The sequence below is a fragment of the Vanellus vanellus genome (genome assembly GCF_965231255.1).
Source record: "Vanellus vanellus genome assembly, chromosome: 1".
Taxonomy (NCBI): domain Eukaryota; kingdom Metazoa; phylum Chordata; class Aves; order Charadriiformes; family Charadriidae; genus Vanellus; species Vanellus vanellus.
In genome coordinates, this window is record NC_138905.1 from 132,729,106 (window position 1) to 132,751,228 (window position 22,123).

At 38.8% G+C, this 22,123-nt stretch overlaps 1 protein-coding gene across 1 annotated transcript in view; it reads right to left on the reverse strand.

The window, feature by feature from the left end:
- The window catches only part of POLA1 (DNA polymerase alpha 1, catalytic subunit), a gene marked incomplete at its 5' end in the record, with an annotated part of 206,111 nt that overhangs the window by 173,972 nt on the left and 10,016 nt on the right, over positions 1–22,123 (reverse strand). Inside the window, 10 exons of the mRNA XM_082488513.1 lie at positions 428–603; positions 1,489–1,605; positions 3,296–3,385; positions 4,123–4,184; positions 4,961–5,045; positions 6,948–7,105; positions 10,179–10,317; positions 11,573–11,647; positions 19,071–19,187; positions 19,651–19,763. Of these exons, the coding sequence (XP_082344639.1) occupies positions 428–603; positions 1,489–1,605; positions 3,296–3,385; positions 4,123–4,184; positions 4,961–5,045; positions 6,948–7,105; positions 10,179–10,317; positions 11,573–11,647; positions 19,071–19,187; positions 19,651–19,763 (1,132 nt within the window). The remainder of the gene's footprint in view (positions 1–427; positions 604–1,488; positions 1,606–3,295; positions 3,386–4,122; positions 4,185–4,960; positions 5,046–6,947; positions 7,106–10,178; positions 10,318–11,572; positions 11,648–19,070; positions 19,188–19,650; positions 19,764–22,123) is intronic.

Sequence of the window (22,123 nt, forward strand, 5' to 3'; positions counted from 1 at the left end):
CCTAGTAAAGTAAAATCAGCCTCCTTTGTACTCTGTAGTAGTTTAGACCTATATGATGTATGGAACATGGTATCTAGCACACCAGTGTTGAATTATATAGTAAGCTCTTTTATTTGGAGAAAAAAAAAGAAAAAAACAAACCAAAAAAACACCCAACAAAACCAAAACACAAGCTTGCATATCCTATTAGTGTATCTAACCCAATGCTCTCACAAATCAATTTGCTTTGCACATAATAAGCCACCACCCACGAGTAGCTTGAAACATTACAAAATACTGTTAAGACAGTATTCTACTTTTCAAGTACCAGTATGCTAAGTCAGCATCTCCACAACAAATCAAATAAGCAAGCATGAAATTGCACAGTGGGAAACTAGCACCTCTATACTTTCCAGTGAAGGATTACAAACATGAATCAGCAACGTACCTGTACATATTTCGAATTTCCTCTGGTAGCATAGTTACCCTCTCTGTTTTCAAAATCTGATGGACCAGTTCAGACAAATGGTAACTTTTGCAACGAATTAATTCTTTAGCTGAAATTTCTACATCACAGATCATTCGACCGCAAGCAGCATTCCTTTCAGCAAACCCTCCTCGACCCTTAACCGTACCACACAAGGAGAGAAAAACCCAAACAAAATGAAACATACAAACATTAATAAAGAACATCTACCCAAAATACATGCTTATAGGACTCAGTCCTAAGTCAGCTGCTCACTAAATACTCTAATACTCTAAATACTGTACTAAATACCATTAATACTCAAGCTTTATAATTATGCCCTAAAGGAATCCATGGTATCTTTCAGTATATGCAGATATTAAGAAGTAGATACTTAATTCTCATTACTAGTTAGACCTTAATTCTTAAACTGCTATGCATTTTTTTTCCTTTAGTAATTAGAATAGTGCCAACAAGAACGCGTGTAGGGATTTTGTTTTTCCTCTGAGGATATTTTGTGTACTAACAGCAGGACAAAAAAGTCACAGAACAAGCCACACACAAATAGTCGTCTTGGCCTCTAGGAAGGACAGGAACAAGCAAGGACACAGCCACATGCAGCACTTCAACACTCCAAGCTTCACACATTGGCCTCTGAACAAATATGTACTAAGAACTACAGAATTATTAACTTAGCAGCTCTCTATGGGATGATTCACCAATCAATCCAAATTACATTTTCTCATTTTACAGTTATAGCAGACAAAGACTGTTACAGTAAAGACTATTGCAATTAATCTGTCATTACCATCATCTAGTTGAGATATGTAAACTAAATTAGCCTAACTTGAAAATTAGTTTAGCTTATTACTGTAATAAAAGTCATACAAACACTCATCATTTCTGATCTGGGACACGTGAAATTCAGTATGACCAACAGTCAAAATACATCAGTGTCACATTTACAATTCCTCAGCAAAATTAATTTATTTTTAATCGCATGCAACATAAAGGGGCTTAAAAGACTTGAGCAATCTTATTACCCCAAGCTTTGGCATATTGGACCTCCTCAGTCGACCTATCTTGGACCAGTGAGGGACTTTGCACACATTAATTCTTTGAAGCAGCACTTCCAGATCAAATCCATAAATATTATGACCCTTGCAGCAGAAAAAATAACAAAAAAGGTTACAACAAATGCAAATTGAAAGACTTACTTTCACACAGTCAGTATTCCTTTGCCCTTTGTGTTTTTTTCCAACTAATTGATGGCATTATCTCTCTCATAGAAAGCACTTTCTAAAAGAACGTTCATCAACAGTACTCATTAGTCTTAACACTAACAATGCCGCTCAGCAGAACACCAAAATAAGCTCTATAACTGGCTCATAGCACACACTATTCAGCTTTATGCTTTGATCCCAGAGATTAGGATTTAAAACCTTCTAGAAAAAAACCCACAACACAACATTCTTTATACAGCATATATACTTAGCTATATGTAATTCCTTTTCTCACCATCCATGAAAGTCTCAATGTTGATATCAAAATACTGTTTGGGTTTTGGGTTTTTTTTTTGTTTGTTTTTTGTTTTGTTTTTTTTTTGTGTTTTTTTGTTGTTTTTTTTTTTTTTTTTTTACACTACAACGGGCATGGAAGACCTTGCAACTAATATTTACGTATCAAAGTACTCCAACAGTATTTGCAAAGTTTAAAGGACATTGATGACACTGGTCTGTAACCTCAGCTGAAAACAAAATACAACCCAGATGAACATTAGTCTATGTGGACCAGTCAGTCACCAGGAACTGCAGGTTCATCATAGCAGATACATCTGTGTAGTGCAATACTGTGCTATAGAAGAAGCTCCTTAAAATCAGCAGCAGCGTTACAGCCAGAGTAGAGGGGTCCTACCTATATTGCTATAGCTTATTTTTCAACATCACTAACTAAACCAGCTGCAAATTAAACAGCACTAACACAGCTCTACTGGGTTTAGGATCAGAGCTCTCACACGCCTACAGTACTGGCATCTTCAGTTTAAAACCATCAGCTGCAGTGTTTCCTGCTTCCTTCCCACAACCACCAGTAAGCTCAGCTCATAGGGTGAACACCAGATATGAGCTGCAGTGAGCTGAAAAGATCAGGAGCCTCACTGCTCATTTCATCCTATTCCCACCACTTAATTCATTGTATTTACCTACAGAAAAATAACAGGTTGTATATAACCAACCTCAGATTTATAACCAACTTCAAATTTTCTTCAGAATTTCATTAAATGAAAGTCAGGACTGTACATTAATTAAACATAACAACAACAACAACAAAAAGTAATTATAAGAAATTCTCTAGTTGCCAATACAGTAGAAAACATAAGAATGCTTATTACAAAACTTTGCTCAGATCCTGTGGGTTTGTATAGCATATCATTTTGATCTACAGCATAAACACAATCTAAATGGTGAGGCAAATTATATGAACATCTGAACTGAAATAGACTCTTAAGTATTCCAAGAGTTCCCATTTTTCTGGGAAATCACAAGGGTTTTTTTTTGTGTTTTGTCTTTCTGAGTAAAAGAAAAAAAAATACTTCTTTCAGGTACTATGGAAATACTGCCTATTTCAGATACTACAGGACATAATAGGATGTATAAAATGCTGTCAGGGAAAATTCTGTATCATCTTTGTATCAAAGTATACCTGCTGTCTTATAAGCAAATTCAATTCATAAAGCAGTCTAAGATAAGCATTAAAAAAACCCAAAACTATCAGGGGACAAAAGAAAAAGAACAAAGCTGACCAACTGACAATATGCTTTAATTTCACTCTCAAAGTCTCAGAACTACTCACCACAACAACATCTGGGTCAATTTTGTGAATCTTCGCAAGGAAAAATCCCAGCAGTGTTCTCTCTGTTGCAGCAATTTCTATTTTAGCATTCTAAAAGGAGCAAGAGAGCACCTGATTTCAATGACCCAATAAGTTTAAAATGGAAACATCTCCTCTCCCCTACTAGTTACAAGACAATAATAAAGCACCACAGAGTTCTCCCTTTCCTTCTATAATTCAAGGCTTTTTGTTCTCACTCCCATAGACACAGAAAGCTTTTCTCAGAGGCTTTTTTCCATTTTGCTTTTGTATGCAGGTGTCTAGTGATATTTTAAGAGCCTCCTAAGAATCAAGCACAACAGGCAAATGCTCCATGTGCATCCTGCACTCACAGGCTTAAGATTACACAAACAGACGAAAAACAAAAATAGGTTACTTTACTATCCTGTCAGCTCTCCCAGTGCCCTTTAGAAAGGATGTCTTCTAAATTTTGACAGACTTTACTCTCCAAGGAAAGAGGAAACAAATCCTCCCAGTTTACTACGAGTACGTAGTCAGGTATAATGAAAACAAACCACAATTTCAGCATCTTTGCAAAACCTTTCCAACTCTCCTGTCTATTTTATGAGCACAACTAGCAGCAGTACTGAATCACACAGAGCACACACCTCCGTTTTTACAAGCAAGACAGAATAAATCCAGAATAAATATGGATTTAGGTTTGCAGAGTGGAAATGAAATAGTCATACCATTCCTTTGAAAATGCCTCTTAGACAACTTACCCAAAGCAACACGAAGTTTGTATTTTAAAACATACTGCAATCAGAAGGCTAACAAAATGAAATTACCTTCTTTTTAATAGCTTCTTTGAAGTCATAAGGAAAAATGCAATCGTTCGGTTTGGAAACAACTGCAAAAGAAGTTATATTTGTTCTTACATACAAGTTCTCAATTGTACCCTCCCTGTAAGCATCCATCCACAATAAAGGGAGCTAAGGAAAACTAACCTCTAATTGTAAAAAGCTATTCCTATGTGAATATTTGTCTTTAAGATAACTGAGTAATTAGCAAAGTATTAATTTTAATCAGTCATAGTTGAAATTATAATTGGAGATTAAAACTATGGTCCACAGTTTCTGAAGAACTACTTGTCACAAGCATTCGACACCTTTCATCACTTCTAATTGGGGTCTGAATCTCAAGGTTTAGCTGATCTTACCATAATGACTCTGCTGCAAGAGATTTTTTTTCATAAGAAACTTATTTATAAATAAATGTGACAAGTTTATTTTTTTAATTCTGTTCAGAAGAACTGAACTGGAAAATAACTAAGTGACAGTAAATAAATAGTCTAAATTAACAGGTAAAGAAAGTAATCCAAGAGAACATGACTGAAATAAAACTAATAAAAATGATAGGAAACTGTAGAGAGCAGGGTCACTCTGCATCATTTCAAACTAAGATTCTTTCCAACAAAGTCTTCAATAAAAAGTCAACCAGTGAAGTTAAAAACAGGGAGAAAAGCCTGCCTCAGAGTTGAAACTTTGCCACTTACTTATTCTAAGCCATTACTGCTGAAGTGGAAGAATTAATTAAAAAAACCCACAAACAACCAAATAACACAACAACAAATTAAAAACTCTGAAGGAATTATTTTTCTACTAATAACCTGTCCCAAGTACATACCACAGAAGTGTGTCTGAAAAGGAGGCTGAGGTGGAGCCTTATCCAAAGGAAATTTCTGATGAATCAGAGCTGCAACAGCCACAATCTATACCAACAAGATACACAACACAACTTCATAAACATGACTGCTGTCAATACCCATTTCTTCTCACCTCTTTTTTTTTTAAAGAAAAAGTTTCCTCATCTCTTTTCTCTTGTTTCTACAAAAGATCTTTTTAAAAATAATCCCAACTATAAAGAGTTAAGAAAAGTTATCAATTGATCTCAAGTAAAATAAAGCAGAACTTACTCCTAAATTATTATCTTAGAAATATGAGAGGAAAAATAATTCATATTGGAAAACTCTGCTTTTAACAAATTTTGTTCTGAACCTAAACAGATTCCCAATTTAAAGGATTCCCTATGAAGTGCAGGGGAGATGTGGGCAGGGCAAGACATGCAGAAGCCTCGCCTCCAGAAGGGCTGTCCCTGAGCAAGCAGTCAAGGCTGCCAAGAAGCCAAGAGGTTTTAGTGTTTAGAAGCTATTAGCTTTACTGATCCTTCTGCTTGCTTTGCTGGCAGGACATCCTGGCTCCCTAGACACTGGTCAGGAAAACCCAACAGAAGACAAAACAGACAGGCTTTAGAAACATCTTGGCAAGCAGAGTCCTGTTGGTACCTGGTGTATGTCTCATTACAATGGCTAGAAACCAGAAATTTTCTATACTATCTCCCCCCCAAAAAAATCTGCCTTCACCAAAAGGACTAATTCTGCTTGAAAAAAATGCCAAATACTAAATCTCTTCCTAGGCTAGGGAGGCTTATATTAAAAAAACAGATAAACATGCCTAACTACACATTGTGGTCTGCAGTCCACAACTCAGAGTGGCCACCTACATCTCTACTCCTTTCTGAGAAAAGGAAAGATCTCACAGCAGAATAGTAGGTCCTACAAGATTTAGACCGAATTCTCATTCTATTTCAAAATAAGTTTTATCAGCAGAAAAACCCAGTCATTCTACCTAGAACCTATGATTGGTGGACAACAGGATGACCATGAGCCAGCAATGTGCCCTGGTGGCCAAGAAGGCCAATGGCATCCTGGGGGTGCATCAAGAAGAGTGTGGCCAGCAGGTCAAGGGAGGTCATCCTTCCCCTCTACTCTGCCTCGGTGAGGCCGCACCTGGAGTACTGTGTCCAGTTCTGGGCTCCCCAGCTCAAGAAGGACAGGGATCTGCTGGAGAGGGTGCAGCATAGGGGTACCAAGATGATTAGGGGACTGGAACACATCTCTTATGAAGAAAGACTGAGGGAATTGGGTCTCTTCAGTCTGGAAAAAAGACAGTTGAGGGGGGACCTGATCCATGCTTATAAATGCTTAAAGGGTGGGTGCCAGGAGGATGGGGCCAGGCTCTTTTCAGTGGTGCCCAGTGACAGGACAAGAGGTAACGAGCACAAACTTGAGTATAGGAAGTTCCACCTAAACATGAGGAGGAACTTCTTTACCTTGAGGGTGGCAGAGCACTGGAACAGGCTGCCCAGAGAGGTTGTGGTCTCCATCTCTGGAGACATTCAAAACCCGCCTGGACACGTTCCTGTGCAACCTGCTCTAAGGTGTCCCTGCTCTGGCAGGGGGGTTGGACTAGATGATTCCAGAGGTCCCTTCCAACCCTATGATTCTATGATTAGCTCTACCAAAAGAATAATCCATTAACAGCTATTCTGGGACAGTTTCATTTATAACTATTATGCACAACAGAGAAAATAGAAGGCTTGAAAAAATACATAGGATCCCGCTATCACAATGTGCCCCCTGAACCCACAGCTCTCGTGCTGGTGAGGCCCCAGTAAAAATTTCTTTGAAGAGTCCATGGCATAGGAAGTTTATTCAACAGTAAATACATTTAGACATGTTTTATCAGGCGAAGTTCTTCCAAGCCTCAGAAAAATTTTTACTATAGGCCAAAGAACAAAATCAAACTAAACCAAAATGAGAGCAATTACTTACCTCATTCTGGTGAGTCTTTGGGTTCTGAGTGGTCTTCATGCTGAGGGACATGACCACAAGAGGAGGAGGAGGAGAAAGATCTTTAACCACGTTCACCAAACCAGGCTTCATGGCCACAGCCTCCACCTTACACCAGCTGACCGGCTGATTTGAGGGCTCTGAGGAAACAACACAAACCACCTTCATTCTGGAGGGAACCACAGGGAAGGCTTCTCTAATGGTACTGTTGCACAGAGCATGTCCTTTTAATGTTTTGCCCTTATGGGACAGTCTGAGATCCAGACTAGTCCTTCCCAATTTTTGGTAACTCCCTGGGCCCTGACTACCTAGTCAGAAGCCTAGTCACATCAGGTGCTCTTTAACACCAAAGAAGAGAGGGAAGATTTGTATCGAGGTCAGGAAGATGTGTCATGCAAAAAAATGCTTCAGGCAGCTTTATACAGAGTCATAGTAGAGAAAGGTATAAGCTAAGCGAGCATAACTCCACCTAAATTAATATACCACCTCTTAGCACCTAATCTTGTAGTCAGTCCAAAGGGAGAAGGCTTCATAAAAATTAAATTAATACAAGTGAAATGAAAGAATACTCAGAAATTTCTCAAACACTACAGAAAAGGCAGCCAGAGTGCTAATGAAAAGAATTTTGATCGAATGATAACAGGAACATATGACTGAAATGCATCAGATAATTAATTCATTTAGATACAGTCCTTCAGAAATGTGATCATGGAAATAAGGAGATGGGGGATGTCATAAGAGAGTTCATCCTACCCTGGTAGTATAAGCTATCCTAAAATGTAAGAGAGACCACAGAAAGCTATTTAGACATCAAGTGTACAAAAGTTAAAAAATTATATAGACAGATGGAGAAAAAAAAAAAAAAAAAAAAAGACATTCAACACCCGTTACCATTTGAGAATTTTTTGGTCTGTAATGCTTCACTTGCTTTAAAAAAAAAGTGATCATTTGCAAAAGATGCTGATGAGGTAACTCACTACATGCAGTAAGAAGCAGAGGTTACATTTCTGACAGATTAACCTTTTGAAGACAGCTGTTGGTAGACCTAGTTATCTTACTCCCTGCAAAATTATTTGACCCCTATATGGAAACCCACATATTTTACCATCTCTCATTATCCTTGCTCTAAATGCAAACAGGTAACTGACTAAAATATCTTCACTTAAAAAATACTGATGATCTCCCCAAAGGAAGACAGGCAATCAATTGCTTAACACCTCGTTTCTTTGATCTCCAATATCTTAACACCCAGAGTTTCAACTAGCACTCTACAGAGCAGTGGTCTCCAAAGTAGAGTGCATAAGACAAAGCATAGGGGTGTGGGAAGAAAGTATTTTTTTGTACCATTAATAAATAAAATAAATACTTTAAAAAGTGTTTATTTCACATACCTCATCCTTTTTTAATTGTTTATTTTATAATGCATATTAATATATTAGTACAGTAGTACATGTATATAATTTATAAATAAATATCTATATATTGGGGGTACATGCTCTATTTTTTACTGACAGGGGTGCGCAATCTAACAAGTTTGGAGATCGCTGCTCTAGGAAAGCTCTGGTGCTATCTAGCACTGATACTCCAACTGCAAAGACAGCTTCATTATGAATAACTATGACCATTTTTGAGGAAGTTGTAGAATTCTGAGCAAATGGTTTGAAACTTGCTTATTCTAAACCTTCCAGGTATACTTCTTATCCCTAAGACCCTCTATGAGAAGTGTAGAAGGCAAGCTATACAAGAGAGCACGAACCTTGCAATAAACTAGGCACCCCCCCAAAAAAAAAACCAAAACCAAATTAACCAATCAACAAAACCACCCCCCAACAACCCAGCTTTGGGGCACAAAATCCAGTGCAACCATGTCGTGGGTTTGTGCTGGACTGGCCACTAAATGAACAACAGATGCTCTCTTTACTACACAAATTTGCATAAATATAACCACCTAGCTCAATATACAATTTTCAACAAAGTGGGCATGCCACGGTTTTGAAATGAGCAATTCCAGTATCAAGACACACTCTCTGGAACGTGAAGGCTGTAACAGATGTGGGAGTGGGATAAAAGAGCTCCCTTAGATTACCATTTAATTCTGACGTGGAATCAGTATCTCAGCTCAGGCAAGGTAGTTATAAGGGGAGGTAATGCACATCATCATTAAGTAAAATTGAATACTGCCTGAACTGTTGGTTATCATTGCCATAACATTTGTGATACTGGATATGAGAAACAAAACAGCTCTGGACTCTTTGAAGGTGAAGAAAGAAAACAGCAAAGAAATACAAGGTCAATTCTTGGGCAAAGACTGCAGATGAAAAACCACTCTTAGGCCTTGAAGATCAGTGCCAGAAAGTACATCAATGCTTGCCAGTGTCTGGTGGAAAACCCATCACAGCTAATCCATCTTTTGGCAGTCAGGGATTTGTCTTGTCTGTTCCAGCTAAAAATCCTTACTGGTATCAGCTTTGTCAGCAACTGAGCTAGGTGCTGAAGAGGAGAATCCTCCTGGCATCAGCACTCGTACTGTCAATTCTACATTTGAAGTGCTCCAAGGAGATTGCACTAATAGATACAGCTTTTGTCCAGTATGATCAACTTCCCTATGTTCTTGGGAATACACAGCACACATTCAATAAAGGGCTCTAACTAAGCCAAAAATAAGGCAGCATAACCACCTGTAAGTGGTACATGCCACTCATGAGGCAGAAAGGATCTCAAACTAAAAACTCCGCACCGCCAACTTTTCTAAGTGCCAGAAAAAAAACAACTAACACACAAACAAAAAAGCCATCTAGCAGTGGTTTGTTCTTAAAAAGATACATATGCAGAAAAAACATGAATCTTAAGTTATCAAGAGAGAGAAGAAAGAGGAATAAATTTCTAGGAAACTAAATTAAGCTCAGTATATGTGGCTTTAGGGTATGCACCAAAACGTAGCTGCTAGGCTACTCCCCGCAGTTCCCCCTCACTGCCATTCAAAGTTATAATCTCATTGGTACAGTGTGCAACTTTATATGGATAGAGCTCTCACTCAAAAGAGGAAGAACAATTTACAGTTTGTGCTAGATAATGAAAATTACACAGATAAATTGCAAGGTTAATTTACAAAATGATAATTTATCAGTACAATTTAAATTTCCCCTCCTCCCCCCAATCTATAATTATGTGTGTTTTCCAGCAACTAAGTATTTCACATGCAAACCACCATACGTGGGTTTTTTATTTCCAGCCAGCACGGTCCTTTGATCTTCCTACTCATCAAGAGAAGTTCCAGGCTAGAGGTGTTAGTTCCAAATACATGTGAAAATGTTTGTCCTTTCAGATCTTGAGGAAGCCGAGGGCATTCAGCCTAACAAGTAACAGAAAGCAGTGAGTCATTTCACCCCACAGAAGTCTTCAAGGTTGACATGCTATATTCAGACAGCACCTTAACAAAAATACACGACATCTGAAATCACTGTAATATCCCACAAGCAAAGCCTTAACCTATAATACCTTACAGTAACTGGAGAAATTGCACTATTGACTCAACTTAAATAGGTGCATATCAAAATCAGGACAGTAATGTAAAAATGCATTGAAGAAGAAGTTCTTCATCCATACGAGATCTAGACAGAAATATTATCGTCAGCCAAGACTACAACAATGTTCAACGATCATGTTAATACAGAAACTGCTCATGTTGTAAACTCAGTTACAGCTTTAATCTTGTCTGTTGTATAAAGACAGGATAAAGTATATTTGCACAGCTGAAGAAAAATTTGAGATAGTCAGCAAATCTCTATGGGATGCTGCTTTTGCCCATAGGACCAGCATAAAAAAATGGTTTAAAAAGGCATTGTCTCAGCAACTGACCCAACAGGTTCAAGATTGCTGAGTCTCTTACATTTGAAAACAAATCAAGTATTTTTGCTTATGAAGTATAGTTACTGATGTTCTCATGGGATTTTTTTTCCATCTTTGTTGCTCAGTTTTACAGCTCTTCAACAAAAGTCTTTTTCACCCATCTGCTATTTGCAAGAGCCATATAAGCAGAGATATCAGCTATATTCTGGACATGGTTTCAACAAGACATTTAAGGGTGGTAAGTAATTTATAACATCTTACAGTACTTCAGGCCCTGATCCAGTACAGCTAAAGGGTTGTTTGACTGATTAGTTGATTCAGTGGCAAGGCAAGAAAAAATAAAGCAGGATAGTTGGGAGTATAGATTGTTGTAAATCAATAAGCAAATTATAATTGGGGGAGAAGGGGGGAGGAATGCAGTAGTTGTAGGAAGTACTTTTCCCCCCCTCATGCTTTATTTACACAAACAGAGCTAATGCTAACAAATCAGTATGTTATAGGCTACCTGGTAATGAACTGGTTTTGTTAAGGACTAATCAACATGCAAATGATAACAAAAAACCCACAAGCTTAGCTATTAACCTTTTTTTTTATTACAAGACAATGAGCAACTAACTACGCACTGCAACAAAGGTACAGCCACTAGCCCCTACAGATGAAATCCTGCAAATTTTTAAATGTTTTTTTAGTAAAATCATAAAATTCTTAAATAGTTAAGAAAGCAGGTTATGGCCTTTCATCAGATTAATTATACTCACCGAATATTTAACTTCTAAGTATTCAGATTTTGCTGGAACATCTGGGATCTCAAAAGCGTAATATTTTTCCACTTTCTATATAAAACAAAGATATTATTTCTTCAATATCTCCCAAATGAATATTCATTCTGTCCAATATGAAAGCTAATGAAATAAAGGCCAGCCAAAACATACATCTCAAATATCATGGGCTTGATCATACATTACAGATTCTGCAACTCATTATAACCATCTAAAGATAGTAAGAGTGGTTTAGTACCTGTATTTAATTCTCTTTAGGTTTTCTTAGCATGAAGAGTTGCTACAGAATTGACTTACATGTATACTAACCATTACAAAATAAAAAACATACAAGCTTAATAGCTAAGGCAATTCAGAAGCATTCTGTAAATTCACAGGCTTCAGACATACTCATGAGAACTGGTGACTGCAGACCACCACAAAAATCACAAAACGGCAGAGATGGAAAGGCATCTCCAGAGATTTTCTAGTCCAGCTGCCTGCTCAGAGCTGGGTCAACTAGAGCGGGTTGCTCAGGGCCCTCTCCAGTTAGGTTTTCAATATCCTCAAGGATGGAGACTCCACAGCCTCTCTGGGCAACCTGTGTCAGTGCCTGACCTACTTTACAGTAAAAAAGTGGTTTATGTTCTGATAAATTTCATGTGTTTCAAATGGTACCTACTGCTTTTGTCCTCCATTGGGCATCACCAATGAGAAGAATCTGTCAGAGTTGTCTTTACTCTTGCCCATCAGACACTTGTACACAACGCTAAGATTTGCACCACCAATCCCTCACCCCAAAACTTCTCCAGGATGAGCAGACCCAGGTCTCTCAACCTCTCCTCACATGACAGATGCTCCAGGGCCTGTAATTATCTTTGTGGTCCTGTGCTGGAATTGCTCCAGTATGTGTACGTTTTCCTCATACCAGGGAGCTCAGCTGAACACAGCACCCCACATGCGCCTCACCAGGGCTGCATAAGGGGGAAGGACCACCTCCCTTGAACTTGCTGGCAATGCCCTGCCTCCTGCAGCCCAGGGTCCCCACGGCCACCTCTGCTGCAAGGGTACATTGTTGGCTCTTGTCCAACTTTACGTCTACCAGGACGACCATGGCCTTCCCTCCAAAGCTGCCTTCCAGTCAGCCACCAGCATCTACTGATGCCTGAGGCTACTGCAGTCCTGGTGCAGGACTTAGTATCTCCCTTTTTTGAACTCGAGATTTCTGTAGGCCATGAGATATCTCCAGCCTGTTGAGATTCCTTTGAATGGCAGCACACTCATCTGGTACACCTGCCACTCCTGCTTTTGTACTGTTTGCAGACTTGCTGAGTGTGTGCGCTGCGCCATCATCCAAGTCATTAACACAAACACTAAGCAGGACTGGACCCAGTATCCACACCTTAGCTTTGACATTTGCTTTCTTCCAGTCCTTAGGAACCTCCACTGATCAACACGACCTTTTAAAGATAATCAAGTGCAACCTCGCAAGGATGTTGGCCAGCTCCCCCTGCACTCATGGGTGCATCCCATCAGGTCCCATACATCTGTGTCTGTCCAAGGTGTTTTAATGTTCCCTAACGTGTTTCCCCTTCTCCAAGGACAAGTCGTCTTTGCTTCAGGCTTTCCTTCTGTTCTCTTGAGATTGGGGATTGCTGAGGGCTGGAGTTAGCAGTAAAGACCAAGGTGAAGAAGACAATGAGTATCTTGGCCTTTTCCATGCCCTTTGTCACCACATTACCTGTCCCTTTCAGCAGCAGGCCCACATTTTCCCCTAGTCCTCCTGTACCTATAGAAGCCTTGCCTACCGCTCTTTGCCCCCCTCACAAGATTCAACTCCAGGTGGGCTTTGGCTTTCCTTTTTCCACCATGACAGCACCTCTAATGGCATCATTGGTCTGCCCTCTAACTCTGACCGGCTCTTTGCCCATCCTTAGGCAGGAATCCATGCATTCCCATTGCTATTACATGTAAAAGGACTCCCCCCTCCCCACCACCCCAGCCTATCCTTCTTAACTGCATCCTATCCCACCACGTGTCCTTGATTCCAATGAGATCGTAGCCCTCTAACTGCACACAGTTCCTCCTTTTATCCTGCATGCTTTAGTGTACCGGCACTTCAGAGGCATCCAAGAGAGCCGATTTCCCAACCATCTGCCAGCTGTTTACTTTATTACATGCTTAGAACAGAATCACATTCATGACAGTATTGTATTTTTCAGTTTAAGTGACTTGGGTTTTACTAGAAAGTAGTCAAGTTTGTTTACCTATGTCTAACAAAGATAGTTAAAGCAGTCTCCAGTTCAGTACAACTTTACTGAAAGTTAAGTATCACTTCTGCTTTCTTCAAGAACAATAATGATTTTCAACAACATGCACAGCTTGTCAGTTTCTAAGAATAACTACCTTCATTTTCCAAATAATTACAATATCCTGTGCAACAATCTTATGGTACCTACTGAAATGCCATAATCTACCTTGTAAATATGTATGCTCTGCCCTGTAATATTTCACAAACTATCTGCACCACTGTTATATTATTATTGCTATTATGTTATGCCATAACTATGCAAGAACATTACTCTTACTACAGGAATTCCTAGAGGCCCCTTAAATTAAAAAGCATGTTTTCACTGGACAGTGCACTAAGTTCAGCATATTATACATAGAGTCAGCAAAATATACCACTAGAGTAAGCGTAATAAGAAAAGACAAAGTCACCATAAATTGGAATAAAATTTATAAATAAACAAAATACATGCACAGGTAAACTCAAAGTTATTTAGTTTTAGGGTTGGGTGGGTGGGGTTTCCTTCCTTATTAACAGCATCAGCAATAGCTCCCTCAGAGCACTACAATGAGCTGTTAAGCTTGCTACTTCTCATAACACTGCAGTTTTAAGGCTGCAAAGCCTGGGTAGGAGAGGAGAGGGCCCTCTGCTATAAATAGGAAGAGGGCAAATCCAGCAACAACTATGGCATCAACAGCTACGTGGAAGCAGAAAAGAGTAATGTAACTTGGTACAAGAGCACCACTGTGAAGTCAGAACAGCATTACAAATTAGCATGCAAATGTAGATCTGAACGGTTGAGCCAAAGCAGCACCTCACACAAGCATCACATCATAGCTGTAACATAACAGATGTCAATGCACTGCTTTTAGCACATATTACTGGTGACCCCCCCCTCCTCTTTTTTTCTTTCTCATTTAAAAAAACAAGTTCTTGTTGCAAACGCAAGCTGAACATAGTGTAAAAATAGTATGCTGCAGTGATTCATCTGCGTTATTCCACAGAGCTCAGCTCAATTACACAAGCGTCTGGTCATAACTGCAGTGAATGAATGCTTTGCTGCAGAGTAATCTGCCCTTCAAGTGGCCCTTCAGAGAGCAGAAATGAGCAGCAGTGATTAGCTGCTAAGTTCCTAAGTGGAGTAAGGCTGCTTTCAAATTGATTTGTGAAGACTTGCTAACTTGGCAGCAGTGCAACCCACTGAAGCTACAATTAGCAGCAGGTGCAGGAGGAAATGATATGGCTTAAGTGTATCTGTTCACAGGGACCAAGTTTGGTGCTGGCAAGGCCAAGATGCACACACGCACACGCACAGAGAACAACTTGTCTCAGTGCATAAATACTGGCTCTCTCCATATCATCACAAAACTGGGTATTCTGAATAAAAGAACTTTGGGTGCATGGCAGGCGTGCTAGTAAACTTTCTGATTTCCAGCTAATGGTAGAAGAATAGGGGTTTCTCAGTTTCATGGTACTATGCCAAAACTGAGACTTCATGTTACTCTGAGTGCATTACTGACGAGTATTTTGCTCACCTGAGCAATATTGCCATTAGCCTTCTAAAAATCTTTCAAAACACCAACCCTTAACAACACAGTAGCAGCACGATGGCTGCACGTCACAGAACAAGGGAGTTCTTCTAAAGCATATTAGCTCTCAACCACATACAGTCCCAACTGTGTGACGATCACTTTTTTGGAGCAATCACTCAGCCGAGTGCCACCACTATTTCAATTTGAGAGTTCTGCACACCCCTATGGGAACACAGATGCAAGGGCTGTATAACAACACAACGTCTCTGGTGATATGACTGCAATGAAAAGAAAGATGATGACTCCTTATGAAAAACAGATTAATAAGGTATATAACCAGGCAAACTGAGGTGTCTCAGAGGGGAACAAAAGAAAAGGAGGGTGCAGTAATGGGACAACCCCTCTACTTCCACAATTATTCTGCAAGCAGCAAAAGGGCCCCCTGCTGCAAAGACGTAAGCGTGGCCAGATTTGGTGCCACTTGTTCAGCCAATTTTGTGGTAAGCTAGAATAGCTGAGTTACTGTAATTCTTTCCTTGAATAGTCCTCCAAAGGCCCCACCAACAGCCCTGCTCTCCAATCCTATCTTTTCTCTTATCCCCCACATTACTAGCACCATACCTTCCTGCTAGCTCCAGTTCTCATTAAACCATTAACATTCCAGGGGGCAGTAACTATCAAAATCAGCAGAAAATTATGCCAGCAAAATAAAGCTGGATAGCCTTTTACCATGTTAGTAAAATTCAGTTTACTGAAGAGTCTGATGAATTCAAACAGAATTTGAATTCTTACTGTTTAGAAACACATCTGGTAGGTTATTCCAGAGCTTCTTTGCATCCCCAACTATCCTGACTAATTTATTCATGAATTAAAATGTATAAAGTTGTTGTTTTGCTAAAACTGTCCTTTAAATAGCTTTCTTGCTGCTCATCCCCTTTTAATGTTTTTAGAGAGCAAAAAGGTCTTACCACCATTCTTCACTTTACTAGGCTAAAAAAAAATTAAAGATCTTTCATAGTTACCTCAAGTGTAACTGATTCTCCTTTTGTCTCTGTCCTGGTTTCAGATGGGATAGAGTTAATTTTCTTCCTAGTACCTGCTATGTTTCGGTTTCAGTATGAGAATAATGTTGATAACACATACTGTTTTTGTTGTTCCTAAGTAATGCATATATTAAGTCAAGGACATTTTTAGCTTCCCGTAGAAGCTGAGAGAGACCACAGACAGGACAAGCTGGCCAAAGGAATATTCCATACCATAGGTATCATGCTCAGTATATAAATGGGGGTTGGCCAGGGGCAAGAATCCACAATCACTGCTCAGGACAGGCAATCAGGTGGTGAGCAATTGTATTGCATCACTCATTTTATATATTCTTTTACCATCATTACTATTATCATTTTCTCTCCTGTTATTGTTCTATTAAACTGTCTTTATTTCAACCCACAAGTTGTTTTTTTCTTGCTTTTTCTCCCTCTTCTTCCTATCCTACTGGGCGGGGGGGTGGTGAAGGGCTGCGTGGTCCTAGTTGCTGGCTGGGGTTAAACCACAACAGTCTCGTTCTTCTAATTATGATCTTTTGTACCTGTTGTCACTTGAGTTGATCTTTCCTCATCACACTGATCAAGTGTTAAAATATTCTAGGTAAGATAGGAACAGTGCCTTAGTGCTGGTACCTCCCTATTCCTGCTAGGGATGACTAGCAGATGAGAGTCCCGTGTTACACCCAGGACCCCAGATGCACCGCAGTCATGTGTCCAGACAACACAGTTGGGTCTTTCATCCCAAGCTCTGCGTAAACTCAGTAAAAATTTGATAAGCTTTGACCTAACATCAGAAATAACCATTCAAATACTTCCTGTATACGGTTAACCTTGATTTTTAAAAGCCATCTTTGAAGGTTAAACTATATTACTCCATTACTTTAGTCACACTATTCTTCCTTAGCACACCAAGGAACAGGTGGAGGTTTCCCAAGATTCTGTTAGCAGATCTGCGTCTTTTCAAAGGCTTTTCCTCCTCCTTCCATTTCTGGAGTACAAGTGTTTGTATCCTCTCTTTTAATGAAGAATTTATTTGCCCTGAGTTTTCTCCCTCATTCCTGAAAGGGTCTTTGAACAGTGAGCTATTACAAACTTGTTTTTTACCTGCTGTTAAATTCATTCCTTTCTGATTCCCACAGATAATGACTAAGTTATAATCAGATATACAAGAAAAATAACACTGATAAAACTGAAAAAAGCAAAATTTGCATCAGAATTTTGACAGAGAAAATAAGCTAGAACAAAAAAATAACAAAGTTTTACAAAGTTCTAATGAAGCATGCATTTTCCCTGAATTATGTAAATAATGCCACATGTTGGTGAAAAGATACAGTTTCTTGCATGAGTTTGCCATTTGAGAAACACTGCTCACATTTTCACCTAAAAACTTAAACTTTCTGTAGCTAGCTTTAAATTAGATGACATCCTGAGGGTCTTCCCAATCTGAATTACTATATGAACTTGTTTTTATTTTCCCTCATTTACATATTGTTAAATGCCATTCTTCCTGCATTTTTACTTGCCATCCCATTTCCTGATCAACTATTCAGGAACGAATGCTATAAGCCACGAGATTGCCAGCCTGGGAAAAGTTAAAACTAATTACACCACCCAGTAATTACAATGAAAGCCAGCTTTGCCAGACTAATGACATCTTACTTCAAGAAACAGAAGAGTTTCTGAGCACTTCACTCTGAACAAATCTTTTGCTCTAACTTGCACGTTAGCCACCTTTCCCCACATAAACTCCCCACCTCTGCCTGCCTGCGCTGAAAGAAAAATGGTCTATATAAATAAGAAAGCTTTCTCACACTAGCAAACTAATTAAGTCCAAATCTACAACACTATCAGCAGTATCAGCTCTTTTCCTGCAGACTTATGACAAGTATTATATTACTGTACGTGCAAATTTTCCATTATAGCAAATTTTGGTTTTCCAGTATTCTTTTAAGGATTTGTTGAGCAAAAAGAACACAGAAAAATAACACTATGAGACTATTGCCTGTAACTGTAAACCCAAAACAGCTTAAATTTCAAGACTGGATGACAGTCCTCACAACTTGTCACCTCCTGTGTATGCACACCATGGCAATCCATGCTCCGAACAGCATGCATTGTAAAAAGATAAATCTGCAAGGGTAAGAAGAAGGATGAGACACACCAAGACAAAGTTCAAACCTAGTCAAATGCAAAGATAATCTAATCCCAGTGTACTGACCTATCTGTTGGACAATACAATCTTTCATTTTAAACTTTGATGCCATGAACCGATATCCAGGCTTTGGGTATCAGAACATCTATCTATTCTGTATGCTCAAAAATACCTCACCAAGCAAGAATGACAGTCTGACATTCAACCCAGTTTCAAAGCAGCTAATGAACGATTATTTTCAAAGGCAGTATGTTTAAACTTCTGGTGGAACAATCAAGTTGCAGATTTACTCTTCTTAAAGGTGTATGGATATTTGGGAAGTCACCAGGGTGACTTTTACAAGCAGGTACACTTACACACGCCAGGAGTTATGTATTTGTATTTCACCATAACCTCCCCCACTGGACAGTGTTTAAACAGACTTCCCACCTTATGAACCAGAACAACAGAAAATGACCAAATAGGACGCTTGTAGACAAACCTTGGATTTAAACTTCATGATCTTATACTTTGGTGAAACGCAGTCATTAAATTCCTTGAAAACACTCATTATAGTTACTGGAGTCTCTGTCTCTTTGCCAGTGGATAGGTCGATTTCCTCAAAAACAGAAGTCAGGTTTTACAAATTAACAAAAAACGCCAGCAGACATGACCAATAAGTTGAATTTTGCTTTGCTATTATGAATCATGTATATCTTCTTTAAGGGAAAATTACAATGCAATCAGCCAAGAAAACCCAAACTTAATATTATTTGAAACAGAGTGTTTAAAGAGCACTACGTTTTCTAATAATACTTCAAGACAACTTTATTTCCTAAACAGCAAGTCTAAACGCAACAATTTGTGTGCAGTTATTAGGGTCAGGGGGAAGCAGAAATACTCTACTCTGCATCTCACATGTGATACCCTGATATCCTGTGTATACATTGTACTTAACTTTACCACCTACATCAGACAACACTGGCTTCAACTGTTCCCATAAACACACTACTAGAACTCATAACCTGCCATAAGCAGAATGAAAGGTACTTACATTTGACATGCTTAAAAGACATACTTACTGTTTCACGTGGCAGTAGATAAACAGTTCTCTCAATATTTTTCACTGTGACACAACAGCTGACATAGGTGTTTGCAGATTCAATCCAAACTTTGCCAAACAAAAATACCACACCTAAGAAAGAAGGGCAGAGCAAAGATTTCAAGAATGACTAATTGAAGAATTGCATATTAATGTTGCTTAAAGAATCTTATTATGTATTCTTGCACAGAAACACAACCATTTCTGGTTCAGGTCCTTAAACAAGAAATCTTTCCGATGTATCAGCACGTTCTAAATCATTTTAAGTACCAGCTTTACAAGTGGATACCTGTGTAGTTCTTCATGCCCCTACCTCCATCACTATAGTAACAACACCTTGATAGGTGAAATTCAAAATGGCATCACACAGTCAGTCTCAGAATTCTGTTCTGATACTCCATTTCTACCTACATTAGTTTGATAATTCATGGAGAGAGGGAGGAAGGAGAGAGAAGCTGAAGATAATCAGAATGCCTGTGCTGTCAATCACTGCTGAAACGTGTCATCTACAATTTTTTATTCTTCAGCTAGACCAGTACAATTAAGCTATTCTTTCTCCACTTTAGTACCATGAGATCAACACTCTACTACTAATAAAACCTGAAGAAATACATTCTGAAAGCAACAACTAGCAGCTGATGGACTGTAGAAAGTTTTCAACTATTTTTAAAAAATGATGACACCGAAAGATGTATGACATTGCAAGAAATCCTGGATGCTAAGACAGCAGTTGTAACCAAGGTAGATATTCAGAAAGCCTATATACAGCAGGACTAGCGCAACTGACTCTTCACTGTGGACCACGTCATTATTGTACGTGTACATGTCTGAGCCACAGAGAATGTGGCATTAGCACAAAATGCTGCAAAATGCTAATCAAGTGATGTTAAACTTTGAAATAACATAGAACAAGGCTAGCTGACTTTCATGTACAGTTTGTGAATTACAAGTGAAATAAACTTCCAAGTACAACTCAAAAACCTGGATTCACTTGAGTTCTCTTCAAACTCCAATTAACTTGGAATTTGATTACATGAAAGACACTCTCCCTACAGTACACTACTGTTAATGAAATCAGAAATAATCAGAACTGAGGCCGTCTCAGAAATAGCGTTTCACATAAGGAAGATTTTGAAACCTGCATTTCTCCTTGGTCTGACAATGCACAAACAAGTCCTTGGTTAAGAGTTATAATTTATCTTTGCCACACTATCTATCAGACATAAAGGCACCTTTCTTACTCCATTAGACCAAAGATAAATCAGTGAGGATGCACTATGACGGATGACAGAGTTAGAGTGACAGGAGAAGAAAAATCATTTCTTGAGTGCTTGGAATAGATGTGAACAAGACTACTTTTGTCAAGGACAGAGAAAAGAATGCTGCAGTTTTGAAGATGATGAGAGCAAGGAAACAAGCTTCAGCTGCACAAAGTATCTTAGAGATTTTAATACAGAGGCAATCTTCAAGATTTAGACAGTTTGAATAAAGGGATCTAGAAAGAGCTCAAATTACCGATCTAAGTGACAGGGAAGATGAAGTTCTTGTCCCCAGCAATTTTTTTTTTTTTTTTTTTTTTTTAAGGTATAAAAACTCAGATAGGTTTGTATCATACAGAAAGATGAAACTATGGGAGAGACCACAAAACAGGAGCTGGTCGCTTGAACCTAATATTAAGAGCATGGAGAAGTTAACCTGTCAGAGGCATACATATAAGCAGGTGAGGTAGAAAGAAGGATACACGAGCCAGTCAAAGACAGTGTAAAAGGCTGCCTGGACTGCAAAACCAAACTTCATCAACTCTAGCATGGACACATAAGTGATCTTAATCCCCAAATTTCACAGAATCAGAGTAATTTAGGATGGAAGGAACCTTTGAAGGTCATCTAGCCCAACACCCTCACACACCCACTATCCCCCCAACACGCACACACAATAAACACAGGGCTAACTTCAAAGAGTTCTCAAGAGACATTTCATATGTAAAACCAAGACATGAGAGAAGAGATATCACGACCTAACCTCTGTAAGCCTGATTATGGAAAGAAGAAAGAAAAAATAAGAGTAAAGCTTATAAAATACAAGGTCTGTGAAAAGAAAGATCATGTTACTAAAGAACCAAAAGGCAAAGTTGAGAGACGGGGAAAATGTCTTGCAGAGGGGAAAGAAAGGGCAATTTTTATTTGTTATTTCTTTAAAATGTTAATAGGGTTACAATTCTCAAGTTCTCTGCCTAAGATAGTAAAGGGAGTTATGAAAAGTAAGCCTCCAAAAAATCATTACGTTTGAAAGAGTCTTATGATTATGCTATAGTATTTACTCTTCAGGCAATGCATTTGACATCCCAGCAAATGAGGCATAAACAAAGATCATGAACATGTTAAACAAAAAGCAGTATCAAAATTTTCCCTTCTATACTACTAATTGAAAACAGGTGCAGTCTTTATTATTCA